This window comes from Lagopus muta, chromosome 7 (assembly GCF_023343835.1).
Source record: "Lagopus muta isolate bLagMut1 chromosome 7, bLagMut1 primary, whole genome shotgun sequence".
Taxonomy (NCBI): Eukaryota; Metazoa; Chordata; class Aves; order Galliformes; family Phasianidae; genus Lagopus; species Lagopus muta.
In genome coordinates this window covers 14917700-14933134 of record NC_064439.1, presented here as the reverse complement: position 1 = coordinate 14933134, position 15435 = coordinate 14917700, and the positions used below count along the sequence as shown (strand labels likewise).

Here is a 15435-nt window from a genome sequence, read left to right as displayed (position 1 = left end):
TTTCAGACACATATGACCCCACCAAAGTTGAAAAGGTGTGAGCTGAACAGAGAAGAGAATAAAGATGTCTGCTCTACTAAGAATGTTTCACTGATTTTTTTTGCTGGGTGCTTTTTGTTTGTTTTTGTTCTTTGATGCTTGGAAATTGCCTCCATTTGTGGTGTTCATGGTGTACTGATAATGCCTTTACCACTGCCACTAGGAATTAGCTATTCATATCTGAGACTGTTGCGGAGACCGCAGAAAAATCTGACTTCTACATTGGAACCATCTGGCTTTGTAGCATTAAGACTTAATGCCTACAGTTGGCAAAGAGTTTTTATCTGAACACTATTTCAGTCTTCAGCGGGGATGATGAAATGCATGAAGTGAGGCTTTTGAGCTTTCTCTTTGGTGTAGATGTAAACGTGGGAGATTAGTGAAATGATTTTTAAAAGAATGTGAATTTATAAGCTAAACTTCTAAGTCTCTACAGTCTAAACATTGTTTAACTTAAGGGATTTTTGGCCATAAGCAGAAAGTGCTGCTGCACTAAGTGGGGGAAGGAATGCGAGACAATGGTAGCAAAGACTGATTGTGAAATTATTTCTGACTTCCAGAGTCTGAATTTACTTGGATTAAATACTTACTTGCCACCTAGAGAGAAGAAAAGCAAAAATCCCAAAGCTTCTAAAAAATGAAGACTTTTGTAATACATTGTACAGAATGTGTAATTATAGTAGCTGGCAACTAGTGTTCCTGACCAATGCAAAGTATACCACTGGCTGTTTTGCACTCAGTATTACCTATTTTTGTTTCGCTGTTTAGAAATTCTTTATATGAAAGAATAGTAGCTGGTTTAAAATAGCCCATTTTAACAAAATAACTATATTTCTTGTTACAGAATACTATCTATTTTTCTACGATGTAAACAATTGCTAACAAGTGGCAAGTATAAAGAAGTATTATTATTATTATTATATTTTAAGAAGACTTATCCCTCTGAGTGAAGGTGACCCAAGAAGATTCCACTTGTATATCTGAATGCACACTCCATATTGCCCCGTATTCAGTAGCGCTCCCTTATTTTCTGAGAAGAGCCATCTGTGTACGTATGTATGTACAACAGGGTTAGTTCCATTTTTCGGCACTCAAGCCTTGGATCGTTCTTCTTGGAGCAGCTTTCCGAAACACAGCTGAGAACCATCTGGGCTGGTGTTGCTGCCATAACATTCCAGTGACTGTGCTGACCAAAAAAGTGGGTTTGGATCTCTGTCCCGGTATCTTTGAGCGGCTTGGATGAAATACCTGTTTCTTTCTTTCACTTAACTTCCTTTTACACATCGTGATTTTGGATTAGGCCAGTGTAAGAAAAGAAATAAACCTGGGTTTACTTCTTCCCTGCAGCTAACTGATGGTGCTGGGGAGGAGTTCAGATGTCTTCCTCAAGGCGTTTGAATACGTGTCTGTAAGTGTATGTTATCTGCACACACAAATGCATGAACTGCAAAGTATATAATAAAGCCTATGCATTCTGCTCTTTGATACTGAATTAGCCTGCGTAGAATCTCTGATTTTAAAGCCTTTATGTTCATTTCTGTGCGTTGTCCTTTTTTGTCTTTTTATAAGTACCTGTTTGCTAACATTCTTCAGATAACTCGTTCATGTACATCACTGGTCTATTTTACCCTCTTCTTTTTTGTTGTCGTTGTTTTGTAGCATAATTTTATTTTCTAAAATCTAATGTCTTTAAATATTTTTTCCTAAGAAGTCTGTAATCTGGAAAGAACGACAGGGAGAAACACTCATCCTGTGTTTTGACAGAATGAATTTCTTGTCTGTAACACACGATTCTGTTACATATGGACTATTTAAAGCTTGTTTGAAAAGAAAATGTGGTGTATAATTTATTTTGTTAACTCTTGAGTGTGCTGCCTAGCAATACTTCCTGACAATCTTTTTCTACCACTCTTACTATATTCACCTTTCTTTTAAAGTAATCACCAGTACTCAGCTAGGATGTCTGGGAGCCATTACATGGTTACAAAACATCTTTCAGCCCAGTCTGTCCACAAAGAGCTACTTCCAAAAAAAGAACTGCTTCGACTCTCATCATCCCCCCTAATGGCAGAGTTGAGGGGCCTGGCAATAACTTGAAGATTTTAATTTACCCATGCTTTCTGGAGATCTGTAAGTTGTCACATCACTGCTTCTGCTACCTTCAGTTCGTGGCTGTGTGGAAAAATAGTTTTTTGTGCATTTTTTTCCCTTCAGATGGGAAGGGGTCGATTGATTCTGCAACACATCTGTTTCATCGCTCATGTCAAGTAATTACTTTTCCAACACATGTAAGCATCCGTGACGTTAAAAAAAGAAAACAAAATCAGAAAAGATACGAAGAAGCAATATTGCAAAATTGCCTTTAGTGGACAAGACTATGAGAAATAAAAATGTAGGAAGTTAGTAAGCTTTATTTTGCAGAAATGTGACTGACCGATGGTTGAAAGACTGCAGTTAGTTCTGCTTTAAAACTAGTGTTTTAGTCTAAGTGCCCTGGCTATTTCATACTATTATGCATACCAGTAAGAAGAATACAGAGTACAGCTTTATGAATTATTGTGGCTTAGTGTTTTTACAGTACCTGTGCCGTAATTAAAATACCAGCTATTTGAATGCGCTGGGAAATACCATAAATTAACATTTTTCCACCACTCGCAAATAGTCAGCAGAAAGCTCCTTCTACACCAGATGTAGTTAAAAAGTAGAAAATGATCACTTTCAGTGCTCAGCAGGAGCATAAACTGTCATGGCAACAGCTATCAGTGGTAACGGCAGCTGCAGAAGCTCAGGGCTGAGTGGATGCAGAAGAGGTTGCCGGGCCTGTTTATAGTGCCTCCTGCAATGCAGCAGTGTGACTGCAGGACTCTGCATTTACATTTATTCTCGGGAGGAAAAGCAGAGCTGGTTCCTCAAAAAGCATGCTGTTGGATATGTATGCAGCTTGTCTTGCTGTCCTACTACTGGAGCTGGGGATGCTGGGGTTGATGGTAGGCTGTCAGAGTGCTTGGTTGGGATGATACTGGTTTCACAAGTGTTCCCAGAAACATGCAAAAAAAAAATATCCCCAAAATAAACCCAACAAACCAGAGTCTGGGCTTACATATTTTAAAAACATTTAATGGGGAGACTCCCCTGGAGATGGATAGCTAAACAACCGTCTACTTCCATTTACTCTGCTGAAATCCACAGTGGATGGTCATCTTTCAGGGTTAGCAACAGTAACAGCACTTGGTGGCAGTGCTAAGGTGCCAGCTCCTGTGCCAGCAAGGTAACACCGCAAATCCAAAGGTTGAGGCACTTCTGGCTGAGAAAGACGAGTCACCAGTGAGCTCTGAGTGCTACCCCAGCTTTGCTCAGCTATGTTGAGCATGCAAATCACGTCATTGGCTTTACAGTGGGGAAGTGAGAAGTGAGAAGGTGCTCGGGGACTCAGTCCCTAAGGGGAATGGCATTTTTGTGAAGGAGGAAGTGCTCCCTCGTGTGGTTCCCCTGAGCACGAATTAGAACTGAAGGAAGAATCAGAATTCACTCCAGTCCTTGCTAGAGGCATCCGGAACTGGGCAGAAGTTTGTTCCGAAGTGTGTATTTCAGATCCCACTGCCGTCGCAGCTAAACGGGGTGGGATGAGTCGTGCAAAAAAGAGAAATCCCTTTGCATGACTCAAAATCATTGGTAACTGAAAGGCCCGAGTAAGCCTAACCTGTCAGCTAACAAAAACAGCAACAATGACAAAAAAAAAAAAAGCTTTCCTTAGGCATAAGATAGACTGTTGTATTTCATACCACAGCTTCTACAGCAAACAACTGCATACTGTTTCGAAGCCACTGTTTACTTCACTCGGCTCCTGATGGAACATGTAAAAATGAAAGGATGTTGGGAGCAAAGATCCTATATACTGAAACAACCAAAACCCTTGAAAAAAGGAGGGATAGTATGTGCTTAAAGTGGTCGAGTTCATAAAATTAATCTGTCAACTGTGCACCCTTTGAAAACAACCAGTCCTGTCAAGCTTACTCACATATAAACATTTGACTTTAGTAAAATATTTCTGTTTAATATCATGAATCAATATTAGTCAATATTCTGTTGCCTTTGGCACATGGACAGCCAGCTGAATGTTAGTTTTGCAGTACTGGACCTCTCCCTCACATTTAAAATGACATTTTCTTCACTGCCCCTTTTCAGAAGAAAAACAAATGATTGGGAGAATAGTAAAAGTGAGAGTCTTGCATTTCAAATGGCAGAAGTTGTTGCAAAGCGGGCATTTTGTCCAAGTCCAAGATCTGTCTGAGGTGAATATACCTGAGAAGTAAATCTTTACTTGACAGAAGCCAACAGCTGAAGTAAGTGAGAAAAAGCTGCAGGGTAATATGTGTTAAAAGGACTGGAAAGGATTGGTGACTTACTGGCTTTCTGAATGATTTTTGTAAAGCTGTCCTTTTGCAGGACAGTGTTACTTTGGGGAAGGATGAATCACTGTCGTAATTTCATTCCACTGGCTGTAAACCATGATACTGTGGTCCTCATTTACTGGAGTGAGATTTACTGACACGCGTACACCACAGCATTTAAACTTCTGTTCTTCTGCATAGCTTCAATAAAGGATCAAAATGGAGATTTCATGAGATGATGCTTCTACCACTGACTCCATTAGAAGTGTTGGGAAATTGTGATTTAGTGCTGCTATTCAAATTTGCATGAAAATTTACACTGCACCTCCCCCCTGGAACTAAACAAAAGCTGTTTACCATCAACTCTATTTTTAAAGGAAAAAATGTTTCCAAGAAAGAAAAAGGGAAATCCTGATATCAATTGCAAAGCCCCAAACCACAGTGCTATCTCCCACCCATGCAGAAAAATATGTTTGCAATATGACTTGCAGAGCTGCACAGCAGGGAGAGGGTGAAGGGAACTTAAGTCAGAACTGACCAACACATGGCTGAGATTAGAAATAAAAATGAAATTTCCCAGCCAAGAGAAACCACAATAACATATGGATTATAAATGAAAGAGGAGCTTTCCACCCTCAACAGCAGCACTCTCAGCCTTCTTTCTAGATCTGGACTCACAGAGAAAACAGTCAGAACCATTCCAAAAGCCTTTCCTAACCTAAGGAAAATGAGGAGTTAAATGTGCTAGACAGAACACCGGTATCTGTCTTTGTCTTTACACATTGCAGATAATTCTCTTTCAAGATATTGTGGCCTACCTCCAAAACTAATACTGGCTAATTTCCATGGATTTCTGCTCCAGGTAGCCCAAGGGAAGAGTTAGAGGGAGAAAGAGAGAACGGGAGCAAGCAATTACAATAGTATTTGTATCAGAAGATGAATGTGTTTTAAGAGTTTTCTCTGTATTTTTCTCCACACAGTGCAAATACTGCATTTCTGTGCTTACATGTAAACTGGAGGGGTGCTGCTGTTCAACAGGAGACACTCTCCAAATAAAGATTTTGCATGGATATGCTCTTCTCTGATGCTGATATTGTTATCATGGAGCCAAGATGGAGCACATGCTCTGATGTTTGCACTGTCTTGATAAAGATTAGACTATTGGTGAAGTGTTAGAAGGCTGCAGTATTCTCTAGGGGACTGCTTCTTCACTGTAAGTGAAACCTGACATTGTGGCTGGTTTGTTACACCACAGAGTACAGACATTGGCTTTCTCTCTCATATGTTTACTTGCAAAAAAATTACCTTCCACATCCACACTTTCCGAGATCTTCTTAGTCACCAGGTCACATGTTTCCAAGCTGAGTTGTTTGCTACCTTTAAGGTATGTTCTACTTCCATGCATGAGCAGGATCCTCCTTTACAGCCTGGCAAACAGCCATTTGCTCTGTGTAAACCCACCATGTCAGAACATTTTCCACTCCCTTTGCACAACTTGATATGAAACTGGGATAGTTTACTTTGGCTGTGTTGCAGTAAAGAATGGCATGCTCTGTGCTGATAAGACTTCAAGAGAGCAAAGCTATTATTTTAATATTAAAAAAAAACACCAACAACTCACTGACAATAGTGTAAGCTACTCATGGGTTAAAATGTGCAAGTCTGTTTTTTGTCACTGGCTCACAAACAGGTTAGACTTCACTGCTGGGCCCACACATGCTGTGAAGAAACAATGAATTCATCTTCGTACTCCTCTCCTGTCCCAGATCTACCTGCAGAACACGAGACAGCCAGATCCAGGGAGGCTGCATGTGGAAACTACTGTTGAAGTTTTGCTCTTTTCCATCAACTAATCGCTCTGATCTCACCCCATCTTCTCTTTTTCCCTGGCTTCTGTAAGTATTAAGAGCTCTGGTCTGGCATAATCCCAACAACCATCCAATCTGAATCTACAGACGTTCTTGTTTTTTTTCTTCTGAAGGTAGGCAGACGTTCAGTTCTACCCAGTAGAAATTATTTCTTTGTTCTGGTACCCTGAGATCTTATGCACAAAGCATGGGGCTGGACGTGTCATAGGGGCAAGCACATAGAGCCCAGTACTCCTTCCAAGCAAATCTGTAGGCACTCATGACAACCCCACATAACAAGTGAACAGAAAAGGCAGAGGTGGCTGAGCGGATGCTGCTCAGCCCTCACTCAGGTTTCTGCTAGGGCAACCAGAAACCAGCTGCAATGCTCTGCACCCCTTCCAGCACCAGCTTTGAAGCCAGCAGGTCACTAACCCCTGGTCACATCATCCCACATGGCCCTGACTTTTTGCTAATCATGTAAGTCCCCTTGCTCTTATCTTATTCAACACACATCTCATCTTCTTTATCTCTCTCACTGGCCTCTTACAGCTCTAGAGCATGTCTGACCTTTGCTGGGTAGTGGCAGTATGCATGCCCAAATTCAGTTTAAACTGTGTTATCTCTCTCTCTTTTCTGCTCTCAATCAGGGGGAAGACAAACAGCTGCTGGGAATCCCCTTGTGTGATTCATGCAGAGGTGCTAACACCAGCCCGAAGCAGCATCACACCTCAGGGGTGATACAGAAAGGAAGAAGGCTGATCAGGAAGCCAACTCATTTGTTTTAACCTCTGAAGTAAAAACATTTATTGTACAGGTAATCAAGAACAAGGCAAATGTTTGCCCCAAAACAATAGGAATTAAAACATTAGATCCCTGTGAAGGGCTTTATTTCACCTGAGCCCTCCAGCACTGAATCTTGCTTTGCCATTGATTTAACAGCCAGACCTTGGGACAGACCGACTGGTCACACATTGCCCTAACTGAGCAGCTTTAGTGTCTCCTCTTACCCCTTTGCTTCTCCATTCAAACCACAGAGCATTTACACTCTGTACCATCCCAGGTACAGCCCTTCACCTCAGTTTCACTGCAGCTGCAAGACCAGTCATGTGAAACGCACTGAACAAGCAGCGCAGTGACCTAGCCAGCTGGTGTCATATGAAGCGGAGGGGTTATGACATCTTGTGGGCAGGAAGGCCTGTCATTTGTCCCACTTTCTCATTATCATCGTAGCACAGTGTTTAGAGTATAAAGGAAGTCCTCTGCTCTCCCAGCGGTGGGTCACACTATAAATATCCAGATGGCACAGGACAACGAGGGCTGTAAAACTCAGGATGTGGGTCACAGGGCTGCTGTCTGCTTTCTGTCTGGGAGAACACTGTAACAAACCCTTGCAAAGAACCCCGATAACAGCACATGAAAGGACTGCAAACACTGTGAAAGAGATCTTCAGCTGCTGTAAAATGTTACTGCTCTCTTCACTTTGTGATACGCTGCTTTTCTTATTTCCTTCCCTTCCCAGCCCCTTCTTGAGTGCCCAAGGCTGAAAAGTATCCACAACACTTTCTTCTTTTCATTTTACCTTTCAGGTCCTTTTCCTTCTCAGTGCAGATGCACATCTGTGTTCCTGCAGCACCCTCCATACCCTAACAGCTCTCATACAAATCAGTTACTCTGGTCATAGCCATCCTGAGGGATATTGATATCACGCCAAAAAACAGGGAGGGTCCTTTCCCCTGCCCCAAAGAAGCACAGTGACTTCAGGGAGGTGAGTCAGGACAGAGACCAACTAAGGCCTGCATCATATTCATATTTTTAACACAAAGATTCCTCATGTAAAAATCATCATTTGTTCCCCCAAAGAAGTGTAAAAATTCATGAGTGTTGTCAGCTCTTGTAAGAAGAGGATGTTCGTGGTGAATACGTGCCTTTTATTCCTGTGTACTTTGCATTTTTCTTACCAAATACTTACTGGCTATGGTTCTGGTGTTTTAATAGCCCCTGGACAATGTTTACTGCAAAAGATTTAAAAAGAAAATTCAGGGGAAGAGGGGATGATGACACAGTTACAGGTATATTTCAAACTCTCACAAATGCCCTTTGAAAATCTTCTTTTCCTTTCCACAGAAATCGTATTTCATTTTTTGATCAGCTTACATCCCTAGGTTCCACCCACCCCATCCTTCACACCACAGGCCACCCGAACTGTATACAAACAGCTCTGCGGAGCAATGCATCTCTTCAAATCAAAGTTACAAGTCAGTGTTTGGTGACTGCATTTATATCCACACAAATCTGTTGACCGCTGAAAAAAATCGTATTACTTTAACTGCATCAGCGAGGCCATAGAATTTCATACTATAGGTTCACATTTCACACAGACAGCAGTGCAAGGTGGTACTCACGTCTCCTGAGGGAAGGGAGATTGATTTCCCTTTTTTATTCTCCTTCTTGAGACAGGAACTGCTCTCTCATGCTGAATCAGCAGGATATGCCCTGTGACACAGCCTTTAGCAGGCTGAAGAGCTGTTAATGAGTCTAAAAATCGCATCCCACCCGAACCCCCTCCCCCATTAGTGAGCACAGGGCAGGGAGGGAGCAGAGCCCCTGCTGCACACAGCTGTGATGTGAGATAAGTGCCCCGGGCCCACCTCCACCTCCCTGCAGCAGGGAAGACATTTGAACTCCTGGACTCTTCCTCAATTCAATGCCTAGCTGACAAACATGCAGCAGGCAACTGGAAGAAAAAAAGAAAGAACAAAAAAAACCAAAGTTCAACCCATCCCAATTACTCAGTTTCTGGGACTTCTGACCAATTTCCTAAACTTTGCCTCAGGAATTTTTTTAGGCACTGTCTGCACTTTTCAACCATATAAATAGTTGAAAGAGTTCAACATAGCAGTAGAGCAGCAAAGCAAAGAGATTGAGCTGAGAAGGGAAAGAAAAAACTCGATCACACGCAGACAGTGCAGCAAAAAAACCACAAGTTCTATTCAGAGAAGTCACTCGTTCAAAGGGCTGCAGCTGACCTCTGTCAGCCCAAAAACCGACCTGGAGCAGCGCTTTGCCTGCCTGTCCTTTTGCAGGGGGGCAGCGATAACCCCTCTCTGACAGGTCTGGCCACCCTGTGCAGCACAAACCCTCTCGGTGTCCTACTGGAAGACTCTTCCTTGCTGCCTGAGGGTGAAGACAACAGGAGAGAGCAAATCACAGCTGATTTCACAAAGCTGTGAATTCAGCTTAATTTCTGACTTCTGAGCACCTGTTCCCCCTTTCTGTTCTTGCACACCACACCATGACCTCTTCAGTGGCCCAGTGCCCTGTCAGGGGGCTGGCTCTTCTCTCCCCAGTCAACCCAGAGCACCTCATCAGCAGTACTTGGACCTTATTTCTCCATTTCTTCTCCTTTTTCTGCCACAGAGCATGAGGAGCTGCTGCAGCCCCTTCCTTACACAGAGGCCATGCGCACCACTGCACAGCCCAAGGGCCGTCTGTGTGAGGAGATGGGCCATTTTGCACCGCAGAGCCCTGACCATGGACTGCGGGTCTCTCTGCTGGGGAAAGGCTGCCAGTGGATTTGCCACCATGCTGGCTTGTTTGTTTTCTGCAGAATAAGGACCCCTTGCGAATAAAACGGTCTTGTGTTATTGTCCTTTTATTTTTTTTTTCTTGGTGTTCTTTACATGTGGGAAAACTTGAGAATAAAGAGTCTGCCCCACTCCTCGCGGCTTCTCCAGGGGTACGCAATCTCCCTTTTCCTTCCAGATAAAGGAGCTCTGGAGAGAGGGCAATATCCTGGCAGACTCCTGCCTTCCTCGCAGCGTTGCAAAGAACTGCCCGCTCCCCCCTCGGAGCCCACGCTCCGGCGGAGCCTTCGAAACAGCGCCACCTGCTGGCGGGAGCGGGCGTTGCGCGGGTCTTGGCGGCGGGAACAGCGTGAAGTTGTGAGGAAGCCGCGGGATGCGGCAGAAGCGTTGTGCGCCGAGTTGGGGTTGGGTAGGAGCTGGTATAACTGGAGCCTGTATAGGAGACAGAGTCAGATCAGGGGAGGAGGGGGAAAATGCTTCGGGGGCAGGCAATTGGTGCTGTGGCACGCTGTTAGAAGCACTGTTTGGTAGAACCACAGAGAGACAACAATTTCAGGAACTCTTCTCCTGGATTATCTTAGTCATCTCTTCCAACCCTAAAGATTCTATGATTCCAGTTTCACTTTTGGGACTAGAGAGACTTTGGGCAAGAGAGAATCTCTAACTCTTAACGCCTGTTTCAGAATGTCGGAGTTTTATTCCGGTGATGGTTCTCATGGAGGCACAGCAATAGGAGGCTGTTTCCAAAATCAGATAACCGCATCTTCTTGCCACCTTCCAAATCCCAGCAGCCAGAGCTCCATGTCTCTTTTCATACCAGGTGTCCTACACCCCATGCCCAAATATGTGACCCATGATCCCATTTGCCTTTGGGCCAATTCACAACTGAACTGTCTGATTTCTATCCTGGGGCTTTAGACCCAGCGCAGGCAAATTTGACATTTCACACCTGTGTGGAAAGTTGCTTTGGGGCAGTGAGTAAAAGGAGAGTCTGTGAAGGATGGCTTTATTTTTCATTACTGATTGTGTTGAGATGGCTGAAGAATAGCTGGAAAGGGATTAGGGAAGGTATCTCGATGCTGGAGGAGGAAAGCTACGTTTTGGCATTTCTGTCCTGGGGAGCTGTGTCCTAAGATAGCTAGGAACACCCACTGAACAGAACCATCAGTCATGCAGCTGCTCTGTAACCTCACCCATCACTTACACATTTTTTCTCAAAATTTGAAAGAGTTGTTGCTGAAATAACCCAGTTTTGCCTTGAAATTCATCTAAATCCCAGTCTCAATAAAGATTTTCTCCAGTCTTTGATCTGAGCAAACCCTCTGCTGAGTGGAGATGGACATTTGTACTTGAACATGTCAGTAGGTGAGCTGGGAAGAGGAATTAAGAATATTTCAGGAGTGCATGAAGATAATTCTCATGGAAAAAAAAATGTGGTGAACTCAGCAATAGGTTCTGTGTCTTTTCATGTTATAAAACGGATGTTTTATAGCATGAAATGTTATGAAATAGAAAGTTTACCCACTTTCTTTTGAGAAGCACTTTGAGGTCTGAGAGTAAGGAAAGAATGCACTAGTACTGTATTTCTGTAAGGGTTTTCTATTTTTTCCTCATGTGCATTTCTTAAAAAATAGTATATTTCCAGCTCTTCTCATTCCTGTCCTCACGGGGAGATGTTTTGGTTCCTTTCCTGGTGTTACAGAAGCCAAGCAGGGCCTTCTCATTACCTGTGCTGTGCCCACCATGGCTCTTTAGACTATCCTTGGAATTGCTGGCCTCTTTCAAGTCTCACAACAAATCCTTTTTTAACCTATACGAATCCCTTTGGCATCACAGGCTATAGGAGGCTATAGAAGCCAAATAGCTATTGTGCTCCTTTTGTGTCTCCTTCTCCCCTCACCTTCTAATCCTGCCTATGAGAAAGCAGAGTATTCTCTTAAAGGACTCTGAAGATGGTGAAAATACAGTTGTAACTGCAGAACCAAAACTGGAGAAATAAATAAAGACTTCAAGTCCCATAAATAGAAACTTCTCTTGTTTCAAATGAGTGTTGGAACAGACTCTCCTCTACAGTGCTCCAGAAGCATTTATCTGATTTTCTTCTGAGCTGACCAGAGCAAGAGCACAGGCTGCCCTCCCGGGAAATGCCTGCCAGCCACCTCTTTTGAACAAGCATTTCTCAAATTGAGTCTCATTTGACAAGAAAAAGAACAAAAGAAACAGAACACCCAGGTTATTTGCTAGATGCAAACAAATCTGCTGCACCCTTCAAGCACTTGGAGGCAGGAGGGAGTGAACATCTCTCCTAAAGAAGTTGCCACAGAAGTCCCCCTTCTTCAGACACATCTTCTTGCTGCCCCATGACAAAGGCCAGGTTTAAGCACAACAGCTGTGAATCTCACCCTTTGGCAAACTCCCAGCACCTGCAGGCTGCTTCCTATACAATCCAAGCCAGCTGCTTTCCCTCTTTTCTAAAGGGCACAGATTGGTCTTACAAAGGTTTTTTGGGTGGCTGATTTATTTTCATGACACTAATGTTCTTTAAGCCCAGTTTTGCTTTTTGTTTGTTTGTTTTTAAGGTCAAAAGCCTAATGCCTTTCACTCCAGCAGCGTCTGCCTTTAATGTGTAATCCAGTATTATTTTAAAGATCTGCACAAACATCTTCAGTGAGCTCATCTCTCCTGCAATGCAAGAGACTATAGAGAAAATTTGCATCAGTGAAAAGCAAATTCGAAAGAACTAACAGCATTCAGGTTGATAAATATGAAAGTATATCTATGTACATTTAGGTATCTGAATCAGAAACCTTATCCAAGTTACTTTTAGAGTTCCCACATTTTGAGCCTTAGAAAGGGAAAAGCAGGCACAGAGAGTCAAGGCAATACTCGGACAGAAGGAGTTAGTGTCAAGATAATGCTTTTCCTTTCTCTTTCGATCAGGGCTTCCTGCGAGTACATACCAACATTTTTGAAGTGACCATCCACAGGAAGAATGAAGCTGATTTTTGGGAATATTTGTTATCACTTTGGTTTAATCTGTCAACAACTGTAGTCCATGAATTAACCCTACACATTTTTAGAGCAGAACAGAACTCTAGTGACTCAATCTGAGCATACTGGATATTCACATTGAGCAAGAGACGCTATCACTTTCTAGTTGTGGATTTAGTTCAGTGCAACTCTTGGTGTCAGTCTAATCTCAGTGAATGTCTGCAGGAAAATGTAGATCTTCATAAAATGTCAATCCTAGACTTAATAGCTTTGAACGCTGCATAGAGAAACTTTTGTATAGGTTGTATATCATGTGCTGCTTTGAAGAGGTCTAGCAGTGCTTAGCTGCTTGCTATAAAGCCTAGTCTTCTTTGCTTATAATTTCACTAAACTTTTAAATATGTTTGGGTGGTAGATTTTCCATGTCAGGCATCTGTTTTGGGCTTTGATTTCAACAAATTGAGCTACCTCCAAAATTCAAGTTCAGGATGAAAAAGGCTTTTTTTTTTCCTTCCCATGTCCTGAAATATTTGAGAGCCCCTTGGTGGGTCGTGGCAGCTGGGGAAAGTTCTTTCACACTTGGGAAAAGGCTCACAGTGTGGCAGAAGAAGTGGCAGAGCATGGGCCAGAAGAACAGCCTTTGAAACACCAAAGCAGCCATAAAGACACATTTATAGACTGTGATTTTAGCAACTCCCAGAGCACATCCTCTCAGAGCACGTGCAGAAGGGGTGTGCACACTGCTGCAAGGAAGCACGTGGATAGGAAACAGTACCATCCCCCAAAAATGAATTCTCCTCATCCCTCTGCCCTCACGGCTTGCAGGAGACATCATTCAAATAGTTTTTGGAGACTATGGTAGGCACTACTAACAGCCAGCAGGAGCTGTGCTTTGGGCAAATGAAGTGTCATGCTTGAAAATCCTGAAAAATCAGGTGTGACACACTTCAAACTAAACACTCAATTTCCTAGCAGGCTTTAACTGTCATGATTGATATGGGTGAGTGTAGAACGGGGTGTTCACTCACAGATATGCTAATCTCGCAGACTGCCTTGACAATAATAATTGTTTTCTGTGGAGCACAGAGACTACAGTGGTGAATGCAACAGAAGGATAACATGACTCTGTCGTTCAGAAAGCTAAAACAGTATAATGACCTTATTTCTGGTATTGCCTAACTTTTGAATACTTGACTTGGCACTCTTTGTATTGTTCTTTAAATAGGGCTTTTATGTGAGCTAATATGACTCTGACAGGCTGAAAAGCCAATTATTAGGCAAGCTTCTTAATCTCTTTCTAACTTTACAGTTCCAGCACCCATCCCTGAAATTGAGTTGTCAAATATGACTGATCTAAAACTATGGTTCTCAGCCATCATCTGTGGATCCCTAGAACAGCTCCTGAGGGAACTGTCCGAGTTAACTAACTACTTGTTGTCAGCCAGCTTATATTTGAGAAGCAGGGCCTTCCACAACACTGCATGCTCTTTAGAGGTTTGCAGATAAAAATCATGGATTTTATTATAGAATCATAGAGGAACAGAATATCCCCAGTTGGAAGGGCATCAGAAGGTTCACCAAGTCCAAGCCCTGGCTCCACACAGGACCACCCAAGTCTCGTGCTTGAGAGCAGTGTCCAGATGCTCCTTGAACTCCAGCATTCAGGGCCGTGCCCACAGCCCTGTGCAGCCCGTTCCGTGCCCACCGCCCTCTGGTGCAGAACCATTCCCTGAGCCCAGCTGCCCTCCCCTCACACAGCTCCATGCCGTTCCCTCAGCCCTGTCGCTGTCACTCAATGCTGCCCCTCCTCTCCCAGAGATGAAGGCCGCTGTGAGGCCTCTTCTCACCATTAACCTTTTTTTGTGAATAGGCCACAGACAAGTTATGATCATTTGAAACATTTTGCTTATTCAGAATTACTCAGTGGATAACTTCCATAACTTCTTGATCAAAATAATACTGAATACTATCACTAGCATTCAGTATTTGGACACTGAATTCGTGAATCACAAGGAAGTCGTTGCTCTGTGTTTTCCCATTGGGCAAGTGAAACTTAGCTGCAAGTTTTTTGCCTGATCACTCCCACTTGTACAAGTCTAAAATTGCCTTTTCTGTGAACATTTCCTATTGTTTCTTAAAAATGTACTGCTTGGCTCAAACAATAGATCCTGTCAAATACAATGTGCATTTGAACACCTGCATGGCCTCTGGAAACTGATTGCTGGGGACACGTGAGCAGCTTAAATTAAAGGCAGTGAATGCTTCACTTCACACTTTCTTTTTATTAAAGTATCTACAAACTCTTTGGCTTTTATGATATTCTTGTAGTAAGTGAATCAGTTGTAAAGATGTGAATTAATGTTTTCAGAAAATATTTTTTATGTTCAAGATCTGGAGAGGGAAATCGCTTTGGTTGTGTATAGGGCAACTCCGGAAGAGATGTATGTCACTTGTAGGTCACTTCAGCATATCCAATATTGCAAGAGCAAAATAGCTACAATAAAGTATTGTAAATCAAAGCACACAGAACCCTTCTTGACTGCTCTAAGTCAGTTAACTCCTGAGTATTGTGGATTTTGA

At 42.9% G+C, this 15435-nt stretch overlaps 1 protein-coding gene across 2 annotated transcripts in view; it reads left to right on the top strand.

The window, feature by feature from the left end:
- JCAD (junctional cadherin 5 associated) overlaps window positions 1–4661 on the top strand; it is a 58335-nt gene extending 53674 nt beyond the window's left edge. For both annotated transcript variants that reach the window (XM_048950896.1, XM_048950897.1), the window contains one exon: window positions 7–4661. In XM_048950896.1, coding sequence (XP_048806853.1) covers window positions 7–41 — 35 coding nt within the window. In that variant the 3' untranslated portion in view covers window positions 42–4661. The remainder of the gene's footprint in view (window positions 1–6) is intronic.
- Window positions 4662–15435: the final 10774 nt, after the last annotated feature.